The following is a 22595-nucleotide window of genomic DNA, read 5'->3' as shown; positions in this document are numbered from 1 at the left end:
CCTGGTGTTACCACAACTGAAATTTTGCATTCAGTTGGGGTGCCTAATTAACAGGAATATATTGACAAACTGGAGAGAGAGAGCAATAAAAATGATTAAAGGGCTGTAGAAGGTATGCTTATCTGGAAAGAATAAAGTAACTAAAATATACTGTAGTTTTGCTATGGATGACTAAGGGGAGAATACCTATCTACAAATATTTGAAGGATGTACATATCAAGGACTGAGGAAAAATATTTATCATGGAATAAAGTGGTTTAACTTAGACTGAATATCAGAAAAAGACATACAAACAAATCGTCAGTGGTCTTGAAGCAGAGAGACAGAGGGCTTTATATAAAGAATTATGTATGCATGGCTGCAAACTTTATTTCTTAGCCACTATGAGGCAATATGTTTAATGAATAAACTTGCTATGAAAAGACTAATTTGTGCAAATAGTCCTATTTTCTACTTTTTAAAGAAATTTCCCTTTATATTGATATGCCTGATTCCCAGTCTCAACATTGGCTTTGCCTTGTTAGTAGTACCTAATATGCATTTATTGGAAGAAAAATTATCTAGAAATAGAAAATTTAAAAAGTAAAAAAGTTGATGATTTGTTAGTAGAACATATGCAAATTATAAGTTGTTGCTTGTTACCAGTGATTCTCTCCCTAAGAGTATGTGTATGCATCTTTATTAAAGGTGATTGAAGAAATAGAGGAAATGATGCAGGAATCACCTGACCCAGAAGATGAAGAAACACCCACGCAGTCAGACCGGCTCTCCATGCTTTCCCAGGAAATTCAAACACTCAAGAGATCCAGTACAAACAACAGTTATGAAGAGAGTAAGGGGTACTCATTTAATATCTTGACGATATTTTTAACTTATTGAAAATAGCTAATGGTTCAAACTACCTTATACTTGATCTATAATCATTTCCATCTGTAAAAAGCAACAGAGGGTCCTGTGGCACGTTTGAGACTAACAGAAGCATTGGGAGCATAAGCTTTCGTGGGTAAGAACCTCACTTCTTCAGATGCACTGGCATCTGAAGAAGTGAGGTTCTTACCCACGAAAGCTTATGCTCCCAATGCTTCTGTTAGTCTCAAAGGTGCCACAGGACCCTCTGTTGCTTGGCATCTGAAGAAGTGAGGTTCTTACCCCCGAAAGCTTATGCTCCCAATGCTTCTGTTAGTCTCAAAGGTGCCACAGGACCCTCTGTTGCTTTTTACAGATTCAGACTAACACGGCTACCCCTCTGATACTTGATTTCCATCTGTGAAATCATCTGCCTTTGAAAATGCAGTCAGAAAATCTTGAAAGGCAAAGTAAACTATAATATATCTATATCTATATAGCTGAGAAACATAAATTGATTTCAATAAATAAACATTATAAACTGCTATGAATGTGTTTGCCTAGAATTGAATATTAAACCATACCTTTACAGTATTTAAAACAAAAGCAGCTGTATTAAAGTTTGACATGCTGGATTTGACTCCTTTTACAGGGTATGTATTCCTTGTTAAACTATTAACATATTAAAAGTTAGGTAGGATGATAGTGTCTTACAGATAGATGCACATTAAGGCTAAGGCTAGTGTGTACTGTATTCTTCATTTAGAGAAATGAACTAAGATTAGTAGAAGTTGAAAGCTTTGTAGAAGATGAAGAAAAAGTTCTTCCATGATGTTGTTTCAGTTACTATAGTTTCTCTGTTTTGGTATAAACAAGAGAAGAATCAGATGAACAGTTATTTTCTGTGATTCTGCAACTGCATAATGGGCTTCTGCAACTGCATAATGCAGTTTCTGTTGAGGGTGGTTGTGAGAGTTTCACCTTAACTTTCAAAGACTTCTTTTAAAGAAGATTTTGGGCATTTTTGGTTCTTCACGTAGATGCTGGCATGTATTTAACTTAGGTGTGTGCACCCAGTGCTGGAGTTTTTTGCCTAGCAGTACCCATAGAGGGGTGGTGCTTGTGGCGGTGGCCTCTCTTCTGGCTATATGAGGCAGCGCCACTCTGACTCTCTCCCTCAGTTCCTTCTGATCGCCCCTGGCTGGAGTCAGAGCTATGTGTGGTTGTAGTCTCTCACAGTCTTGCCTTTAGTTTTAGCTTGGTTTATTGTATATAGTTAGTTAATTAGTGTGTGTTAGTAGTCAGTAGATAGTGTTAGTGGTAGTGTTCCACAGTGATGTCCTCACCAGGGTTTAAACATTGTCCTTTGTATGGAGGGGCTGGGCTATCCCCAACAGTGACCCCCACATGCAGTGCTTACTTTGTTTAGGTGAGGCCCACCTTAAAGAGCATTGTTTGATCTGTACATAGTTCAAAAAGCAGACTCAGGTGGTGCGAGACCTTCACCTCAAACAGCAGCTGCTTGAACAGTCCATGTGACCTGATCCAGTACCAAAGCCCTCTTTGGGCCAAAGATTGCCCTCTGGCTCGGAGAGCATCATTGCCTCTTGTTCTGAGGCAGGTGCCTCTCCGCAGAGGCAGAGGAGCTGTTCTCAGTCATTGGCACTGATGAAGAGGTCTCATAAGACCAATCGGAACCACTCCAGGTCGCAGGGCAACTCCTCTGCCTTCTACAGGAAAAGCAGGGACTGGCACTTGACTGGTTCTGGCACATGGGATGGTGTGGGTACCTCTGATTGTTCACTGGTATTCAGTAGGAAGGGCAGAAACCCCGTGCTGTTGACACCAGTTCTGGTCTCCGGATGTCTGTTGAGTCTGGCACCAATTAGGGCGATGCCAGTACTGACTGTATCTGCTGTGTCTATGTACCAGGTTGTGGCAGACCCGCTCTGCCTTTCCATTTCATCCTCCCCACTGGTACAGAACTTTCCAAAGCTTGCGCCTTCAGCAACCCCTCCAAAGGACCACCCCACTGAATTGTGATGCCCCTTGGCACTGCACCCAGACATTCTCCTTCCCACAGTGGGCATGGAACTGGTACCAGAATCAGTATGGGGACTCTCTTCAGCTCAGCAGCATTTGACACCACAGATGGTCCCATGGCAACTTTCACCACCCTCGACATCAATGCTCTTGTGTGCTTCGATACCGCTGTTTGTGTCAGGACCAACGGCTGTAGCACTGGCAAGCTCAGTACCAATGGTACTGCCTTCATCAGGGCTATGGTTTCTGCCTTGTTCTGAGTGATCGATGAATCTGACCACTAGTTGGTTCACTTATGCATTGCTCCGCCCTGGTTGCCGAGATCCCAAGGCTCTTCTGATTCCAGGTCAGGCTGGTTGTCATCCTGCTCCACATCACCCAACAAGCTCTGAGGGCTGCCAATGGACCAGTATGGTTCCCAGGGTTGGCTGTGCACCATGGCTGGGACGGAGGTCCTTGTTCCAGCACTATTGTCCACCAATACCCTACCTGTATCAATGGGCTTCTTTGACTCAGTGGGACACTCCTCACTTGTGGAGATCCTGCTCCTTGTCCCGGTCAAAGCTGAAGTCACCTGTCAGATCAGCGGTGGTGACTGCAGAACAGCCATGTGCCTAGGCATTGATGGCCTTTCTCCCTTCCGGACGCTTTGCCCTGGAGCAAGAACCAGTTTTGGCTCAGTCGAGATACTTGTTGCCGGATGATGGTGTGCTGCCTGGCTCATCCTCTCCTATCCAAAAGGACTTTAAATTGTACCAGGACCTTTTACACCGCATAGCCACATCGCTTGGCATCCTGGTACAGTTTCTCCAAGAGAACACACACAAACTGGTAGACATTCTACAGCCTGCCATCCCTGGGAGAAATAGTCCTACTGACTGGTAATGGGCTCCTTGAGCTACCAAGAGCCCTGTGGAGTACACCGGCCTCGGTACTGCTGGTGGATAAGCTACTTCATTCTGATACAAGGATTTGAAGGGTTCTATTCCCATTGGGCCAAAACTCCCTGGTTGTAATGGCAGTGAACGACAGGGCCAGGCAGGGGAGTTTCAAGTCTAACCCCAAGGACAGAGACTCCAAGCAGTTGGAATCTTTTGGGCAGAAGTATCTATACCTCATTGTCCCTACAGATGAATATTGTGAATCAACAAGCTTTGGTGTCCAAGTATGATTGCTTCTATTGGTCAGCCATGTCCAAAGTCAAGGACCAGTTTCCCAAAGCCTCGTTTGAGGAGTTCTAGGTGTTCGTTACGGAGGGCTGTTCGGTGGCCAAAGCGTCCCTGCAGTCTGCCCTTGACATTGGAGACACCTCGGCCACGGTGATGGTCTCTAATTATGGGGAGGGCTTCATGGTTACAAAACTCTGGGATCGCTTTGGACATCCAGCAAGCCATAGAGGACTTGCCCTTAGGCTCAGTCTTGTTCTCAGACAAGACTGATGGTATTTAGCACTGGAATCCTTAAAGGAGTCCTTGGGAGTGTACATGCTGTCCATGCAAAGACGTTGCCATGGGGCTCGCTAGCAGCAACAGTATCCCCTGCAGCATTCCTGTGTGCAGCCTTTTCCCCCCTAGAAAGAAGGATAGATAGATCCCTCAAGAGGAAGCAATCAGGCACAGGCTTCAGGCAATCCACACACACTCCCCCAGCGCCCGTTTTGACTCCTTAGTCCAGAGCATTACTCCACCCTCTTCATCTTTCCTCCCCAGCCCCCCAGTCCCTTTGGGGACAGACTGGCCCGTTTTAACAGTTCATAGGACTCGGTTACCTCTGACAGCTGAGTCCTAGATGCTGTTAAATTGAGCTACACAATCCAGTTCCTCTCCACACCCCTTTCACATCCCCCTCCCTATCCTCCTTCAGGGACCCCTCTCACAAGACATTACTCGTCAAGCAGGTCAGCTCTCTGCTGACGTTGGGAGTGGTGGAGGAAGTTCTGCCGCAACACCAGGGCCATGGCTTTTACTCAGGATATTTCCTGATACCAAAATCCAAGGGCTGGATGAGACACTCCTCAACCTTCATGGCTTCAACAAGTTAATAAAATAGTGACCATGTAGAACCTCATCTATCGGCTATCCTCCCTGCACTGTCTCAGAATGACGTGTTCTTTGCTTTGGATCTCCAGGACATTTACTTTCATGTGGTGATTCTACCAAGCCACAGGAAGCTTCTTCATTCTGTGGTAGGAGAGCACCACTTCCAGTATACAGTTCTCCCTTTCAGCCTCTCATCTGCCACCCGAGTCTTCACCAAATGCATAGAATTGTATGACTGGAAGGGACCCCGAGAGGTCATCAAGTCCAGTGCCCTGCACCCATGGCTGACTAAGGATTATCTAGACCATCGCAGACAGGTGTTTGTCTAACCTGTTCTTAAAAATCTCCAATAAGAAAGATTCCACAGCCTCTCTAGGCAATTTATTCCAGTGCTTAACTACCCTGACAGTTAGTAAGTTTTTCCTAATGTTCAACCTAAACCACCCTTGCTGCAGTTGAAGCCCATTGCTTCTTGTCCTATCCTCAGATGTCAACAAGAACAATTTACCTCCCTCCTCCTTTTAACAACCTTTTATGTACTTGATAACTGTTACCATGTCCTCCCTCCATCTTCTTTTCTCCAAACTAAACAAACCCAGCTTTTTAAATGGCTTTGGGTCATGGCATATCTCAGGAGGAAAGGAATTCACATCTTTCCGTAACTCAGGGATTGGTTGCTGAAGGGGCGGCTCAAGAGAGGTGGTTATCGCCCATGTCAACACCACATTGTGTTTGCTTGACCATCTGGGACTCATTGTAAACACTGGAAAGTTAACCTTGGCTCCCACTCAAAAAATCAAGTTCCTTGGAGCCCTGTTAGATTCCATAAGGACAAGACAATTCCTGCCAGCCGACTGCTTCCAGGCAATTTACAGCTCTGCCTCAGACTGCAAACTCAGCTCACAACGACAGTCCGGATGTGTCTTAGCCTGCTGGGGCACACGTCCCCTAGTATGAAGGGGGTCCAGTTTGCCAGGCTTCGCCTTCAGCCTCTTCAGATGTGGCTCAGGACAGTGTACCTCCTTGCCCTGTATTCTCTGGACAGATTAGTTCGCCTTCCCCCACTAGTCCTAGACTCCTTACACTGGTGAGTGTTCCCATGTAATGTGTGCCAAGGGAGCCCTTTTGCTCGGCCCTCTCCAACAAAGTCAGTGGTTACTGACGCTTCCCTTCTTGGGGTGGGGGGGCACCTGGACTTGCTGAGGGTGCAGGGTCTAGGATCAGAACAGGAATCCTTACTCCATAGCAACATGCTGGAGCTTCGGGCCATTCACTGCACATGTCATGCCTTCCAGGACTGTATCAGGCACTCAGTAGTTCACATATTATGTTGCAGTGGCATTGTCTGTGCGTAGGTGAACAAACAATGGGGGCGCACATTCCAGGTTACTCTGCCTAGAGGTGATCAACTGTGGCAATTCTTCATCAAAGAAGACATCACTGTGGTAGCACTTGCCCATGGCGCAAAATCATCCTGCGGACCATGTCAGCAAGGTTTTCTTTCTGAGCACCAAGTGGTCCCTGAAGGCCAGTGTCCTCTGGGTCATCTTTGCAATGTGGGGCAACCCCACGATCAGCCTGTTTGTGATGAGGGAAAACAGAAAGTGTTGCCTGTTCTGGGGGGACATTGGTCCAGACTCCCTCTCCAAAGCCTTCAACTGCAGCTGGCAGTCAGCTCTTATGTATGCCTTTCTCCCTACTCTCATCATTCCTCAAGCTCAAGGCGGATCAGGCCAAGCTCATCCTAATTGCTCTAGGGTGGCCAAAGTTTCCAGACCTCTTTGCTTTGTCAGTTCAGTTTCCCATAATGCTTCTTCTCCACCCCAATTTGCTCACTCAAAGCTACGGCCACACCCTCCATCCTGCGGTCAGCTCCCTGCACCTTAGGGTGTGGCTGTTACTTAGCTGAATGAAGAGGAAGAGCAGTGCTCGGTGGTTGGCCAGCAAGCCCTACTCAATAGCAGGAAGTCCTCCACAAGGATATCCTACTTAGTGAAGTGGAAGAGGTTCTTGGTGTGTGGGACCCAAACTGACTGGGGTTTCCATCCAGGACATCTTGGAGTACCTACTAAATCTTCAGAAATTGGGCCTTGCGCTCAGTTCACTGAAATTGCATTTGGCATCAATATCAGCATTTCATCCCCTTATTTAAGGGAAGTCAGTTTTTTCCAATGACATGCTTTCAAGATTTCTGAAAGGGCTTCTCCACTTCCATCCTCCAGATTGGGATCTGGTCCCCCTGTGGGACTTAAACATGATTCTGATGGCTCTGATTGGCCTTCCATTCAAGCCTCTTACATCCTGTCCACTGCCCCTCCTGTCTCCGAAAACCACATTCTTGATAGCCATCACATCGGCAGGAAGGGTGTGAGAGTTGCAGGCTCTGATGTCTGAGCTGCCTTACACTCAATACTCCAAGCAAAAGGTAACGTTGTGACCACCCTTGAAGTTTTTATCCAGGGTGGTCTCTCCGTTGCATCTGAATCAGGAGGCATATTTATCTGTTTTTTCCCTAAACTACATTCCTCCCCAAAGAAACAGCACCTCCATACTCTGGATGTCTGGCAATGTCTGGCTTTAGACAGGACTAGACTGTTTGGTGTTTTGCCTTGTCTGTTCATGTCATATGCAGACCACATGAAAGGGCAAGCGGTCTCAGCATAGACCATCTCTAGATGGATAACATCCTGTATTAAGACTGCGTATGACAGAGCTTCAGCTACGCCTCCTCATCAGGTCTCGCTCTACAAGGGCACAAGCGACGTTGATAGTGTTCCTTGGTGATATTTCCAAACTGGACATTTGCAGGGCAGCCACATGGTCCGTAAACATATGTATGGATGACTATTACGCTATTTTACTGCATCTTCCAGAGCAGACCCAGGCATTGCAAGGGTGGTCCTCCGATCCCTATTTCAGAAGACTCCAAGCCCTGCCTCCAGATTGGGATATTACTTGAGTCACCTAAGTGGAATACACATCTGCATCTACTCGAAAAATAAATTACTTTTAGTTCTTTGAGCTGTGATGCAGTCGTGTATTCCACAACCCTCCCTCCTTCCCCTCTGCATAGGAGTCTCCTCTCATGGGATTTCGGTGTGAAGGAACTGGCGGGGGTGAGGGCGGCACTGCCTCATAGCCAGGGGAGGGGCCACGAGGCATGAGCGCCACCCCTCTGAGTATTTTAAGGCAAAAGGCTCTGGCACACTAGGAGCACAAACACCTAAGTGGAAAACATGTCTGCAACGCATCTCAAAGAACCACAGTTACAGTAAGTAACTGTTTCTTTTATTCTGTGGCAAAGGAAAATACTAGATTCCCTTCTTTGTCTTGCAAAAAAGGAAGACTTAGGAGAGTTCACATTTATAGTGTGACCATGATATACTGAATGGCAGTTAAATGAAACTCTTGGCTAAAAAGAGTTAAGTTATGCCCCTGAAGATTGTGCTTTGCTGGCTTGCGCTTCAAAACTGCCCTCTGGGAAAAGACATGTCTTATTACTCGCCTTGTGGGCCGGTGGCGTATGTGCGCATTTAGTGCAAGCTGCTCCTGGCCCTCAGAGACGGAGCATGGGCTGTTGAGACCAGGGTGGCTGAACGGGAGGAGCGAAGGGAGACAGACAGGTACATAGATGAGACTTTCCAGGGCATAGTAGAGCGGGTCCCACCCCCAGTCTGACAGCCTGTACCTATTGGGCTTCAGGAAGTGGCTTACGCCCGCCCACTGCTAAAGGGTCCCCCCCAGCCTAAGGGGAGGATCCACAGGGCCTGAAACTCAAATAATTACGGGGGACAACTAATGTAAAAACAGGGACAGGAGTGCAGTCACAGGGTCAAAAGAAGGGAACCTGACGGGGACACCGAGCAGAGAACCCTGGACAGCGCCCACTGCTCCTCAAAGGCATCAAGGGAGCCAGTGGACGCCGCCCAGAGGGACTCTGCCCAGATACGTGAACAGACAGAGGATCGGAAACAGGCCCCACAGTCACAGGAACCTCCATCAGCCAACCTCCTCTCCCTGGTTTTATAGATGGCCTGTTTAGACAGGGCTAAGAGGAAGTTGACCAGGAGGTCCCGTGACTTTGTGGGGCCACGGATAGGGAGTGCATAAATGAGAAGGTGAGGGGAAAAGTGTAACCAAAAATGTAACATAATGTCACCACATCATCCTGGTTTTCATTGGATTTAGAATGTTTTGACAGCATTCTCACTTCTGCTTTCTGGGTCTGTATTGTCCAAAACCTCTCCACAAAACTACCTGGTGTTTGGCAAGATAACTCACTGTCTTTAGTGTATATCAAACTTAGACTGCAAACTGTACTGTCCTGGCTGGTCTCTGGCAATCCCAGGCAGCATTCTCTAAGGCAGCGGTTCTCAAACATTTTAATGGGGTCGCTAGGGCTGGCATTAAACTTGCTGGGGTCTGGGCCCAAAGCTGAAGCCCGAGCCCCACTGCCTGGGGCTGAAGCCCTTTGGCTTTGGGCCCCCATTGCCCAGGGCAGCAGGGCTCGGGTGGGCTCAGGCTTCGCTCCCCCTTCCCCCCCACCTCCTGGGGTCATGTAGTAATTTTTGTTGTCAGAAGGGGGTCGTGGTGCAATGAAATTTTGAGAACCACTGCTCTAAGGCTTCAAAATCTGTATTTCAGAGATGGGGAATCCAAGGCATAGACTTCAAAGCCTATTAAGTAAGGTTTCCACATTTTCCAAAAGATTCAGGTGTTCTCAGAGACATTTTGATATTCAGCGTTGGTTTGTATTTCATATGCTATTATTTTTGCTCTTCCTTATCAGTTATTCCTGTCGTTCATTTTGTTTTATGGATGAACAGTCAGCTTTGACCAACTGATGCCTTGGTTTGCATGAAAAAATCATTTAGTTTTGCTTTGCCAATTCCTCAGAATCTACTCTGACATCTTCTAAGGTCATTGCCAAACAGAAAGTGGTTATTACCTCAGTTTCTTCTGTTGCAAAGCAATTTCAGAATTAATCTGCATTTGAGAACTTCACTCTCTTCTAGTTGCCATTTACATCATCAGAATGCCTTGACCTAGGATGGCATGTTTCAGAGTAGCAGCCGTGTTAGTCTGTATCCGCAAAAAGAAGAACAGGAGTACTTGTGGCACCTTAGAGACTAACAAATTTATTAGAGCATAAGCTTTCGTGGACTACAGCCCACTTCTTCGGATGCATAGGATGGCATGTTTGTTTTGCCAGCACTGACAATCAGACTTGATTTTACTGAATGTTTACATCCCTGCAATTTTTTTTGACACATTGGGACACCAAGTTATTCAGAAACTGATTGACCATGACATAACCAATATGCTATGCTACAAGACAGGGATGGTCTGCAATACTTAGTCCTGCCATGAGTGCAGGGGACTGGACTAGATGATCTCTCGAGGTCTCTTCCAGTCCTACAATTCTATGATTCTAAGTAGAGGCCACAGCCAGCGTGCTGAAAATGTAGAGTGGCATAAGCACCTTAAACAGTTTTAAAGGCCTTTGGCAGTTTGAACCACTTTAAAGTCTTCTAAGGGTTAAGCCTAAATTGCTTTAAGATTTTAAAGTCGGTTGAGGCTTAAGCTTCTCTGAGGATGTACAGATTGCCCCTTAGTCCCTTGCCAGTATGAAGAGCCATCCATGGTAATGCTGATGATTTCCCCCTTAGCAAGGAAGTGAAGAAGAGCTAGCTCCAGTCTAATTTTCCTACTGGGTGATTGAAGAAATTAAATCACGTTTCAGCTATATCCTCTGCTACTTGCGGGAGTTGTACTTGTAGATATATTTAATTTTTTCAGCACCTATCTATAGGGGTGGCAGTTTAACATCCTTAAAACAATTTTGCAACAATATAAAATCTACAAAATACTCGATAATTGAACCTGACCACACAATAATATCCATCTCATTCATCACACTATATGTATCATATTCTTCAGGTCCCCTCTTTGACCTGCTTCCCAAATGCCAATGGGAAAAAATGGGCTTTGTGGCATGTCTAGGTGGTAACAAATCCCAGCTCTGGCAAACTTAGGTGCGGGAGTGAATTCTACAGCCAGAATGCTCCTGGAGAACATCCGTTGATCAGCATCTTCCCTTTTAAATCAAGCAGGCTTTAATCTGAACATGTCTGCTGATTCCTTTTTGTCACACCTACTACCTGAGCCACTTAGGAGCTAACAATACTCTAAAAGGCAAAGTTGTGTTGCAAATAGTGGACATGCTCCCTCTGTCAAGTATCCCATATAACTTTCACTATTGTATTTTGATACTCCCCACAGCTGACCCAACATCACTTCTTTCTTGTCTGGTTTGAGTGTCAGCTAGCCTTCATATAGCCAGGGCTTCTCAAACTGGGGGTCGGGACCCCTCGGGGGGGTCACACGGTTACTACATGGGGGGTCGCGAGTTGTCAGCCTCCACCCCAAACCCCGCTTTGCCTCCAGCATTTATAATGGTGTTAAATATATAAAAAAGTGGTTTTAATTTATAAGGTGGGGGGTCGCACTCAGAGGCTTGCTATGTGAAAGGGGTCACCGGTACAAAAGTTTGAGAACCACTGATCTAGTCCCTATTTCAGAGACATGAAATCATCCATTCCCCACCACAGTAGCCTGAACAGAGAAGAAAGAGACATGGAGCTGTGTATTGTTGTCATGCTAAATATATCACAGCCCTATTTTCTTACTAGCCTTCCACTGATCTGATTGTCACCCCTCCTATTCAGGGTGAACAAGTAGGCTGTTGTACCACCCCTTGTGAGAATCCTTGGAGCAAATGAGCAGTTGCCCAAAACTACTGTGTGAGATCTGTAAGAAAGGAGCAAAGCCAGTTGAGTGACTCATCCACTCTTCCTACAATTTGCAGATGTCGGCAACATCTTGTGATCACTGGTTACATAAGCTTCTCGTGGATTTAAAAGAATCAGCAACAGAATCCATAGTTAGAATTTCATCACCCAGTAGAGCTCTTGATCATACCAGGCCTGAAATGTGCAGACTCCAGAAATGACCATGGGTTGTCCTGCCATAACTTTTTCAATAGCTTTTCAGAGAGAGAGAAATAGACATAAACTGATAGATAGCAAGATTGTCATGTCAGGAGATGGTTCTTGTGCAGCTTCACCACACTTTCTTTAGGGATAGTTGTCATCCTGTATTTGCAAATTATGTATAACTTTGCACCAAGTTCTGGAGTAATCAAAAAGCTGTGGTTATTTTCATATGTTAATAGTGAGCCTAAAAAAAGCTCATGGTGAACTTGTATCGCCACGAAGCACATAGTAGGTTTGTTTTAGAATTTTTTATGGCATCTTTTTGGTGGTGGAAATGTAAATTATCAAAACGCTTGGGATGATTAAAAATCCTTTTTGTTGATAATCTCCCCATGCCTAAAAAACTGACACTGCTTTTTCTACATTATGCAGAACATACTCTGACTTTGTCTTTATTTTCTAACAGAAGTACAAAAACTGTCTGTCGCTGAACTAAATGAACTACTAGAAGAAATTGAGACTGCCATTAAGGATTATTCTGAGGAGCTGGTACAGCAGTTGGCTCTAAGGGATGAGCTGGAGTTTGAAAAGGAAGTGAAAAATAGCTTCATTTCTGTCCTCATCGAAGTACAAAACAAACAGAGAGAACACAAAGAAACAGTGAAGAAGAAGAAAAAGCTGAAAAATGGTAGTCCTCAGAATGGCAAACAAGAAAGAGGTCATATGCCTGGAACAGTAAGAGAGTCTTTGTGATACTTATATAGAGATACATGCAGGATTCTGGGGTTTTTAAGTGTTATTCATAGTGTACATTTATCCAATAAGGAAGTAGTAATAAATACCTCTGACACCTAGTAAATGATGTAAATTTTCCCCTTACCTTCAAGCATAGGCAATGCCTAGCTCTTTCCCTCGAGACTTAGGAACCATGAAAAGGAACGTACCAGACTTTTAGCTTTTTCCCAGCTTCTGAGCAGCAACTTTATCACTTACACTCTGGCTCAAAATCAGTTGTGCATTGCTCATCAGAGAGGTGTACATGCCTCATGATTTTGACTGTGTAGGCAGTAAAACACATATCCCTGCTAGACATGCAGGAAGTACAGTACTGTCATTGATATAGCTGTACAAATCTTAATTAATCTGATGGAGTCTAGCTTGCAAAATTTATGAATAGTGAAATATAGACCTCATGCTGGTTCCACTGAAGTCGGTGGCAAAGTTCCTGTTAACTGATATGACAGTAGGATTGGGCTTAAAGTTTAATATCCAAAGACAGATAAATTTGGTTTGCTCTCTATAAACTATGCGATCAACCAAAGGAAAAAAGTCTGACAGGATTAAAATAACAGGAGTTGGAGATGGAAAAGACCTATTACGTCATCCAGTCTAGATTCTTCCCAATGCAGTTGTTTTCTTTACAGTATTCTTTTTGAACACTTTGTCCAGTTTAGTGTTAAAAGATCCAATTTTAGATTACTGTATTGCCACTGTTATGTGATCCAAACAGAAATTTCACATTACTTCATTATTTTAATTTTTTGGGTGCTAATATACAGGTAATACTGATGTTTTGTATACTCCTTATAGTTTGTTTAAATCAGAATACAGTGTATGGTTTATCTCTGCAAACTTTAAATAGACAGTAGAATGTAACCTTGTGGTTAATTGTGATGGTTCCTGTCATGCATTCTAGTGTTTATACCTAAATAATTCTCTTTATTTCTGTAACTCATTCCACTGGGAAAGAAAAGGTGCATACCCATTTCACATTGTGATGTTATCAAACTGATATGATGACGGAAGAAGTACGGTTAACCCCTGTACTTGTTAGAAGTTGTGCATAATACTATTCGTTAATGAGAGAGGAGGAAGGAGAACATAAGAAATATTCTTCAGTTGTTTAGCCTACCATAAAATAATGGAAATTGAATGTAAATGGTAGTAGTATAATTTTTTAGTAGAAAGCGTTTGCTGTCAGATCAAAAAATTACTGTATATATGAAAGTTGTTAAGCAAAACTGCCACTTAAGGTATGCTCAGACAGTTTACAGGATCATGTAAAAATCACACTTTTATTTGATTCAAAACAAGGCAAGTAACACCTACCCCGAGGAACCTAGACTGTTCAACAAACTCTTTTTGGTTTGTTTTTTGTTAATTCTGAAAATGCTAAATAGGAATATTACTTTTTCTGCTGGGTTTACAGTGTAAGTAGTAGCAAATCTAAGTATACCAGGTAACAGAAAATATACTCAATAATAGATTAGAGAATATTTTTTAAAAATTAATATACTGATATGGTGCCTGTGATGAGGCAGCTAAGCAACCTACATTAAAATTTAAGATTAACCTGCCAAAATGTATATCTAAATCAAACCAAATTTTCTTCTTGCCATTTACAAACCAGATGAAAGGGATTAATTCCCAGTGAATATAGTGAAAGCCAGTAAGAAGTCAGTATTGATTAAGCTACTACTGCAGTTACTACATCCTTGCAAAAGCAGAGGAAAAACAGTAGGAGTGTGATGTTATTCCCAAACAGTGACAACAAGGAGTCTGGTGGCACCTTAAAGACTAACAGATTTATTTGGGCATAAGCATTCGTGGGTAAAACCTCACTTCTTCAGATGCATAGAGTGAAAGTTACAGATGCAGTCATTATATACTGACACATGGAGAGCAGGGAGTTACTTCCCAAGTGGAGAACCAGTGTTGACAGGGCCAATTCAATCAGAGTGGATGTAGTCCACTCCCAGTAATAGATGAGGAGGTGTCAATTCATTTGCAAATGAATTTTAGTTCTGCTGTTTCTCTTTGAGACCACAGAAACACCAACCCAGGAACCAATTCCTGTAGCAAACCTCGTTACCTACTCTGTCCCCATATCTACTCTGGCGACATCATCGGAGGACCCAACCACATCAGCCACACCATCAAGGGCTCATTCACCTGCACATCCACTAACGTTATATATGCCATCATGTGCCAGCAATGCCCCTCTGCCATGTACATTGGCCAAACCGGACAGTCCCTCCACAAAAGAATAAATCGGACATCAGGAATGGTAACATACATAAACCAGGAAGTGAACACTTCAGTCTCCCTGGTCATTCTATTACAGATTTAAAAGTCACTATCATTGAACAAAAAAACTTCAGGAACAGCCTTCAAAGAGAAACAGCAGAACTAAAATTCATTTGCAAATTTAACACCATTAATCTGGGCTTGAATAGGGACTGGGAGTGGCTGGCTCATTACAGAAGCAGCTTTTCCTCTCCTGGAACTGACCCCTCCTCATCTATTATTGGGAGTGGACTACATCCACCCTGATTGAATTGTCCCTGTCAACACTGGTTCTCCACTTGGGAAGTAACTCCCTGCTCTCCATGTGTCAGTATATAATGCCTGCATCTGTAACTTTCACTCTATGCATCTGAAGAAGTGAGGTTTTTACCCACGAAAGCTTATGCCCAAATAAATCTGTTAGTCTTTAAGGTGCCACCAGACTCCTTGTTGTTTTTGTAGATACAGACTAACACGGCTACCCCCTGATGTTTGGGAATAGTTGACAAATGCAGACTTTTTTTATATGGCAACCCTCTTCAAAGAATAGGAGCGAAAAGAGGGTTACAAACAGAAAAGAGAACAAGGTTGAGGGTGCTGAAAATAATGCGACTTGTATTATGCCATTGACTGAAAATTGTCTGGCCTTCACTGTGTACAAGGACAGAAAGCAATTGTAACTACTGGGAAGGTTCATAGGGTTCAACTGCTTTACTACTTAGATCATAGATTATGAAGGGTTTTATATCACAATAATGTTAGCCACTGTAAAGAACAGGATAAATAATAATGTTGGCGCACTGACCCTTTAACCGAACACAAATTTAAAGCAGCACGCTTGTAAACTCTGTTTGCATTGAGTAAGGGATTCACCTTCCATCAAGGGATATATATTAATTTTTCATTGAGTAGTAAACTATTTCAGAGGCAACCAGCATAAGTGAGTATATATTTTGTAGCCTTCCTTGAAGGAAGTTAGATATCTAGATCCACTATTCTGGGTTTTATCCTCAGGAATGAGATTCAGCAGCTGAACAGCAAATAAATTATTTGGATACCTTCCAAGAATCAATCTTGTGACCTCTGGGTCCACTGTGTACCATCTTGGCGCTAATTCTCAGATCCCTTTCTTCCCAGGGGATATGGAACTGGGATATTCAGTCACATGTCTCCTGTTGCTTTTAAGTGATATAAATTGTGATGTGTGATATTAGTACGTGGTCTCTCTTTTCTTCAAACAATTATTTTATTTGACTAAACAAGATACTCTTTAATTCTGAAACAGCTTAATTTAAAAATATTGAAAAGTGGTAGTTCTTAAGCTTTGTTGTACTGACAAGCATGGGACTGTATGTGCATACTGAACGCTCAGTTGCCTGTCTACATTTTTAGACCTTGTAAGTGTCTTATTTAGGATTCAGCTAACATATGTGAGATGAATGTGGGGCAGTTCACATCTTTCTTGACGTTCTTGTTTCAGTTCTAGAAAGAGTTACTTAAGTTTGAATTGAGAAGACTGTCTTCCAAGCATAAAGGATAGATTTTTTTTTTTAATGAAACTTTGGACTGTCTAGAATCTGAATATCTGCAGATTTACCAAAATAAGTTATAATTAATATAAATACTGTTATCAGCATATCTATATCCACTTTAAGGGTTGCACAGATTTTAACTATATCCGTATCTAAACAGGTATAGTTAAATCAGTACAAAAATTGTGTAGACAAACCCTTAGAGGAGAATAGCTGAAGCTAAAGGGAAAGAATTGCTTGTCTTTGTGACATAAGCAAGACCGATCAGAGGGTGAACATTATCATTGTTTTTAAGCAAGGGTATTAAGAGAATTGTATGTAAATGACTAAAATTTGAAAGACTATACCAAACATAATTAAAAGTCACTCTCTTTATACACCAGTAAATTTAGGAAAACTCTAATCTCAAAAAGAAACAGCATGTGTAAGGAATAAATTCCTTGTATAAAATAGGTTTAGCTTGTTTTTACTGAGTGATATTGGAAATTCAGTTAAAAGCTTATAGAAAATGCACTCCTTATTGTTTTTTTTATCATGGGATAGCAAAAGGTGATATTTTAAATTAACTTTTATAAAGAGAAAAATAATGACATGGGGTGGCTCAAACTATTCAATTTTGGAGTTTCAAATAAATGGATTTGAGACTTCTACATGTAGGTATGCAGCCCCTGATATAGGACATTTTCAAACTAGGTTGCCTAAAGTTAGGCTCCTAAATACATATTTAGACATCTAAGTAGAATTGGCCTGCTTTTTCAGAGATGTTGAGCAACCCCAGATTCCATTGATGGTAATGAAGATTGCAGGAGTTAATCACCTTTGAAAAACCTACTTCGGTTGAGATGTTTAAATATAGATTGTTACATATGTCCAGGATCCTAGGCCTAGGTTTAAATGGTTACATAAAGTTAATCACGTAACTTTTTTTTATAGGCAGCTAAACAAATAGGTCAGTTTTCAAAAGTGTATTTTCAAATTGCAAGTTCAAGCAATTTTGTGTGGAAAGCAAAGAAGTGTCTACTATTGTTAAAACGCAAAAGTCTTCAGTAGTGCAATGGTATTTTATATGTAAACACAAAAACTGGAAATATGAAGTCTCTCTTACTGTAGCAAGAATAATTCCATTGCAGATGTGTTTGAAATCAAATATTTAACAAGATTAGTAATCAAATATTCTAATTCCCATTTTGCCCTTTACTTACAGATAGACTTTGGGCAAATCACTTTGCTCTTTGTTTTCTTGAACTGTAAAATGAATATAAAGGTTTTTTTAACCTACTTAAACTAATCTTCACAGTACTTTTGTTAATGTTCATTCAGGACTTTGAAGATGTAAAATTGTGATGTTCTGGGGTTCACCCAGGCTCAGTCACCATCTGCCATGTAATCCTGGGTTCATTGTGAGTGTGTAGCTTTGATCTAGGTTAGGGCTCTGACCCCAGCAGCCCACAAGCCTCATCCTAGCTTTGCCCAACCTGATTGCTCCTTGCAAGCTGACCATAGTACCCTTTTAGTCCTATATTTGTCCCAAAATCGTCCTACTGCAGAGACCAGTCTATCTCACTCGACCCTGCCAGAGAAATTATAGGTTCACTGTCTTTACAGCGACAGTAAAACACTCCAACCTATTAGCTTTCTAGAAGCACACACTTTACTGAAGTACACAACATTGATGATTTATAATGAAAGAAAACAAGTTTATTACAAACAAGCCATGGGTTAAGCGATACCAGATAAAAGGGATAAAGGTAGAAATGGTTACAAGAAAATAAAAGTGAAACCACACATCTAAAAGACTAATACTTAATGTAGCATGATGCAGTCTTTGTTCAAGATGGTTTCTCTCACCCGCAGTCTCCTTTTCAGCTTTTACTGGCCGGGCTGGCCAGGACCCATCATGGAGATCAAATGGCTTAGGGTGAAGGATAAAGTTGGAGTCTGTCTCTGTTCCTTACATCTCCAAAGGGATGTCTTCCAAGTCAGGAAGCCCTTCTGGGGATTCAATCTTCTGGGGTGAATGAGCCATATTAATTCAATGTCTCTCGAGTTCAGGATCAGGATAACCCCCACCAGTTTAGCTCGATGGCTTTGTTTACTGCCAGTATGTATACTGAGGTAAACCCACATTCCTTTGTCTATGGCAGGCATGTTTATCACCTTCACCTAGGCTAAGCTGTCTGGTCTCAAACATTTTTAGTAACATCAGACAAAGGGAATTCATAACTTCACATATGAGGTTAACACATGGATTTCACAATTATATTAATAACCAGCGTGTTATTAACTTTCATATGATACCTCATGACATATTTTGTACAAATATTATTGCAGTAGTCTGTATGGTATGGATACAGGTGTGCTAGAATCACAAAAATATTTTAGTATATTCCAAGAAAGCGCATTAAGGTGCCTTTGAGAGCCTTCACTTTTTCATTTCCTGAATTTTGTGTGTTAAATTTACAAACTTAACATTGTATTAACATAGCATTTAATTCTTCCTTTAAAAAAATTAAATGCAGGGAAATGTACACGTGTAACATTATATTTATATAAAATCACAGCTCTCTACGAATATCCTGGGGTTACTTACTTTTTAGTTTGTCAGCTTCTGAATTTCATGTGTGAGACTGACTCTCAGAAGTGTGGATCTGTTAAACTTCTTTCCTTGAGTAAACAAGAGTGGAATGAAAATAATGAAAGGACAGATTTGGTAGGATACATTTTGATTATTTTTACTTGGCTTCCACGTGTTTCTAATGGAGCTTGAAATTAATATAGCTGCTTAGTTAACTAACTGTGCATTTTTTATATCAGCATAATTATGGGAATATAGTTAATTATTACTGTGGTTAATTGTTGCTGTTATTGTAGCAGAGGAAATACAAAAGCATAAAATTCTTAGAATAATGTAAAAGTAATTTTTATAAAACATTTTTAATTGGTAGTATATACTCCATCGGACTTCATAAAAATATTAAATGTCAGCAGTGTACCTTTAAATATGATAGTGTTTGAATAATAACTTTATAAGAGGCGCTGTCTCTGAAATAAACTTTGAAGATCTTTATCAGCCTATTTACAGTATTTCAGATACTCTTAATATATTTTAAAATCTTAGTTCTTATTTAAAAAATGTTTAAATCTAGACTAAGTGGATGTACTTATGTATAAATGTGGTCTGCCATATAAAGTTTTTTTGCCTCTGACTCTGTGCAAAAAATTTTTTGAAATCAGGTCAGTTTTTTTTAATTTATATGGTTGTTCATATTTATTAATCATAAACCCCTCTGTAAAAGCTTTCTTCTGCATATGATCAGCAAACAGACATGTTAAAATATATTGTAACACATTCTAACAGCTTGTCTCTGGCATTCATCTTACTTACGTTGTCTGGGTAAATGCTCACTAATAGTCTTTGAACTTGTTTCTCTGTCCCCTTCTTTTTCTGCCATGTTTTTGCTATCTTTAGCGCTTCAGCATGGAAGGGATCTCAAATGTCATTCAGAATGGCTTCCGCCACACGTTTGGAAACTCGGGTGGAGAGAAACAGGTGCTGGGTTATCCTCTCACTTTTCCTCATTCTTTGCTTGCTACTATTGTAGAAATCAAGGTCTTGAAAGCTGGCAACTAAAGCATATTTAGTGCTCAGATTGAAAAAATAACTGCTGTATGCTCACAACATCCTCTCCTGCTTTCAGGGTGGCTGTAGGCCTATAGTGTCTTTTTCTCTCCTCAGTGAGTAAAGACCACTCAAGTCTTGATGTGCATGACATAATGCGCTGAAATAACAGCCTCCTCCAAGGCTTTATTTCACATCCCCCAAAAAAACCAATTAGCATAATGCATGCTTGAAATGTATTGCATGTATATAAAACCCACTTTAGAAAGATACATCAAATTAGAAATGTCACTCCAGTCTTAAGCCTTAAGGAGGTAGGTAACCTATAGTAAGGAAAATAAAGAAGAAGCAAACCCCAATATTCAGAGCCCATTCTTCTGAGTAACAGAATTGCATCTACAAAATTGCATGTATATCTTTACACCTTTGACAATTGCATTATGTTAAAAGCAGCCAGTTGTATGGAATACAAATATTCTGGATACAATAATATATCCAAAGGTAAGTTTGTATTTTTATGGATTTAAACATTAATAAAGAAAATACATGGCATAGAATACCACTATTTAGGATAATGGTTAATATATCGTGTCATTTGTTAAATATAGAACTTTTATCCTTATTTCAAAGTAGTATTTAATTACCATATTTTAATTTAGATTCTGAACTGTAATGGTACAAAAATTGTTTGTGTAATATCTTTAGTATAGTACTTATGATATTGATAAACAGCAAGATTCTTAAAATGTAGTCAACTTGAGGGTGTGACCCAGTGGTGCTTGGGGCAGCCCTCACTGGAAATGGCAAGGTCAGGGCAGGCTGCAAAAGGGAGAGCAAATCTTCCCAAGACTGGTGGGTAACACTGCAGTTTAAACTCCCCAACCAGTCACAAACTGTGTTTCTAATCCCCCATTCTGGTTATCAAGAAGAAGAAGGAAAAAATCACAAAGCTCCCTTTGTTTCAGTCCAGTCTCTGACTCCCAATCAGCACCTAGGTCCAGTACAGTGAGAAGTTATTTTAAAACTCTACTCGCATATACAAAATGTTCTTCTGACTCCAAAGGCTCAGCCATATTACCAGGTCAGTATAGGTTTGGATCTTATCCAAAATACCACGCTGCCAGCCAATCCTTTAGTATCTAAAACTAAAGGTTTATTATAAAGAAAAAGAACAAGAAGAGAGATGTTAAATGGTAAAATAGTCACATACATACAAAGCCTTCAAAGTCCATATATCAGGATCCTTGCAGTATTGGTGAGTTTACTGGCTTGAAAGGCCCTCTGGAATACATCCACAGCTTGGATTGGTCATTCAGTCCTTTATTCAGAGCTTCAGGTTGTAGCAAAGTTCCTCCAGAGTTGAAGACAAAATGGAGAAGATGCAGGTGCCTTTTATATTGTGTTTGCCATGCGGCCTGTGCTTCCTTTGTTTCAAACAGAAGCTGCCCAGCACATGGCCTGAAAGCCTTAGAGTTCTGTCCATAGGCATGCCCCTGCATGCCTTGCTGAGTTATAAGGTGTATCTGCCTTCTCTCAATGGGTCACCTGTATAGCTGATGGTCTTAATGGTCCATCAAGCAGACTAGGCGGAGCTGATGCCCAAACTGTCTGGGGGTGTCCCCCAGAAGCATAGCCCAAGTTTGAAATGCAGACAGACATACATATCTATAACTCGTAATACAAAGGTGATACAAACACATAAATGAGATTATCATATCTGGCAAATTATAACATTTTTGCAGATACCTTACATGGCCTATCTGGCAAAATTCATTACAGTTTTACAATTTGATTTTCATAATATCCTCAAGTGTCCCCCAGTTTCCATACAGCATCACAGAGGATTTACTTCTCTAGATTATTTCTCAAGAACAACTAATTTAGGGCCCATTCTATCCTTCCGGTGTGAAAGGAAAAAGGCCCAATGTATATGTGGAAGATTGATTTTATGGAATTTCCTTCCCATTCTCCCTTCAAAGGGGAGGGATACCTAACTAAGCTGTGGTGTCGTGGAATCCTGGACTTTGGAGAAATCAGGCTTCAGTGCCATAGAACTTGGTGTACAGACAGCAAGCCGTTCCCTGGTGCTTCCTGTAGTTTACTTTAAACAGCAGCAGCAGAAAGAGTTTGGGGATGAAATCAACCCCCACATAACCTAAGATCCCTAGTGGCTATAGCAGCATATCCATACATAACGTAAGTGCATGTGTTTTTTGTCTTGGCAACTTAGCCAAGGGCAACATCTTGAAAGAGCAAAGTATTGATCCATGCCGCAAATAGGGTGCTTGTCTCAAAGGCTTATAGTAAAAAGCTAAAACTACATATCACTTCTTGTCCTCGAGAGAGAGTAGGAGCCCTGTAAGACATGAAAGCCTTCATTCCCTTTGCAAGAATGTGACAGGATCATTTACCAGAGCCTGACTGTACTGCAGGTATTGAGCCAGAAGGTGGTCAC

At 41.7% G+C, this 22595-nt stretch overlaps 1 protein-coding gene across 3 annotated transcripts in view; it reads left to right on the top strand.

Moving 5' to 3' along the window:
* FEZ2 (fasciculation and elongation protein zeta 2) overlaps nt 1-22595 on the top strand; it is a 59108-nt gene that overhangs the window by 9479 nt on the left and 27034 nt on the right. For 2 of the 3 annotated variants that reach the window (XM_054022219.1, XM_054022217.1), the window contains exons 4-6: nt 688-832; nt 12390-12658; nt 19991-20071. In XM_054022219.1, coding sequence (XP_053878194.1) covers nt 688-832; nt 12390-12658; nt 19991-20071 — 495 coding nt within the window. The remainder of the gene's footprint in view (nt 1-687; nt 833-12389; nt 12659-19990; nt 20072-22595) is intronic. The other variant, XM_054022218.1, reaches the window with a different exon arrangement.

Source organism: Malaclemys terrapin, chromosome 3 (assembly GCF_027887155.1).
Source record: "Malaclemys terrapin pileata isolate rMalTer1 chromosome 3, rMalTer1.hap1, whole genome shotgun sequence".
In the NCBI taxonomy this organism is placed as follows: Eukaryota; Metazoa; Chordata; order Testudines; family Emydidae; genus Malaclemys; species Malaclemys terrapin.
Note: the sequence above shows the minus strand (reverse complement) of the source record. Positions and strands in the feature narration are given on the sequence as shown.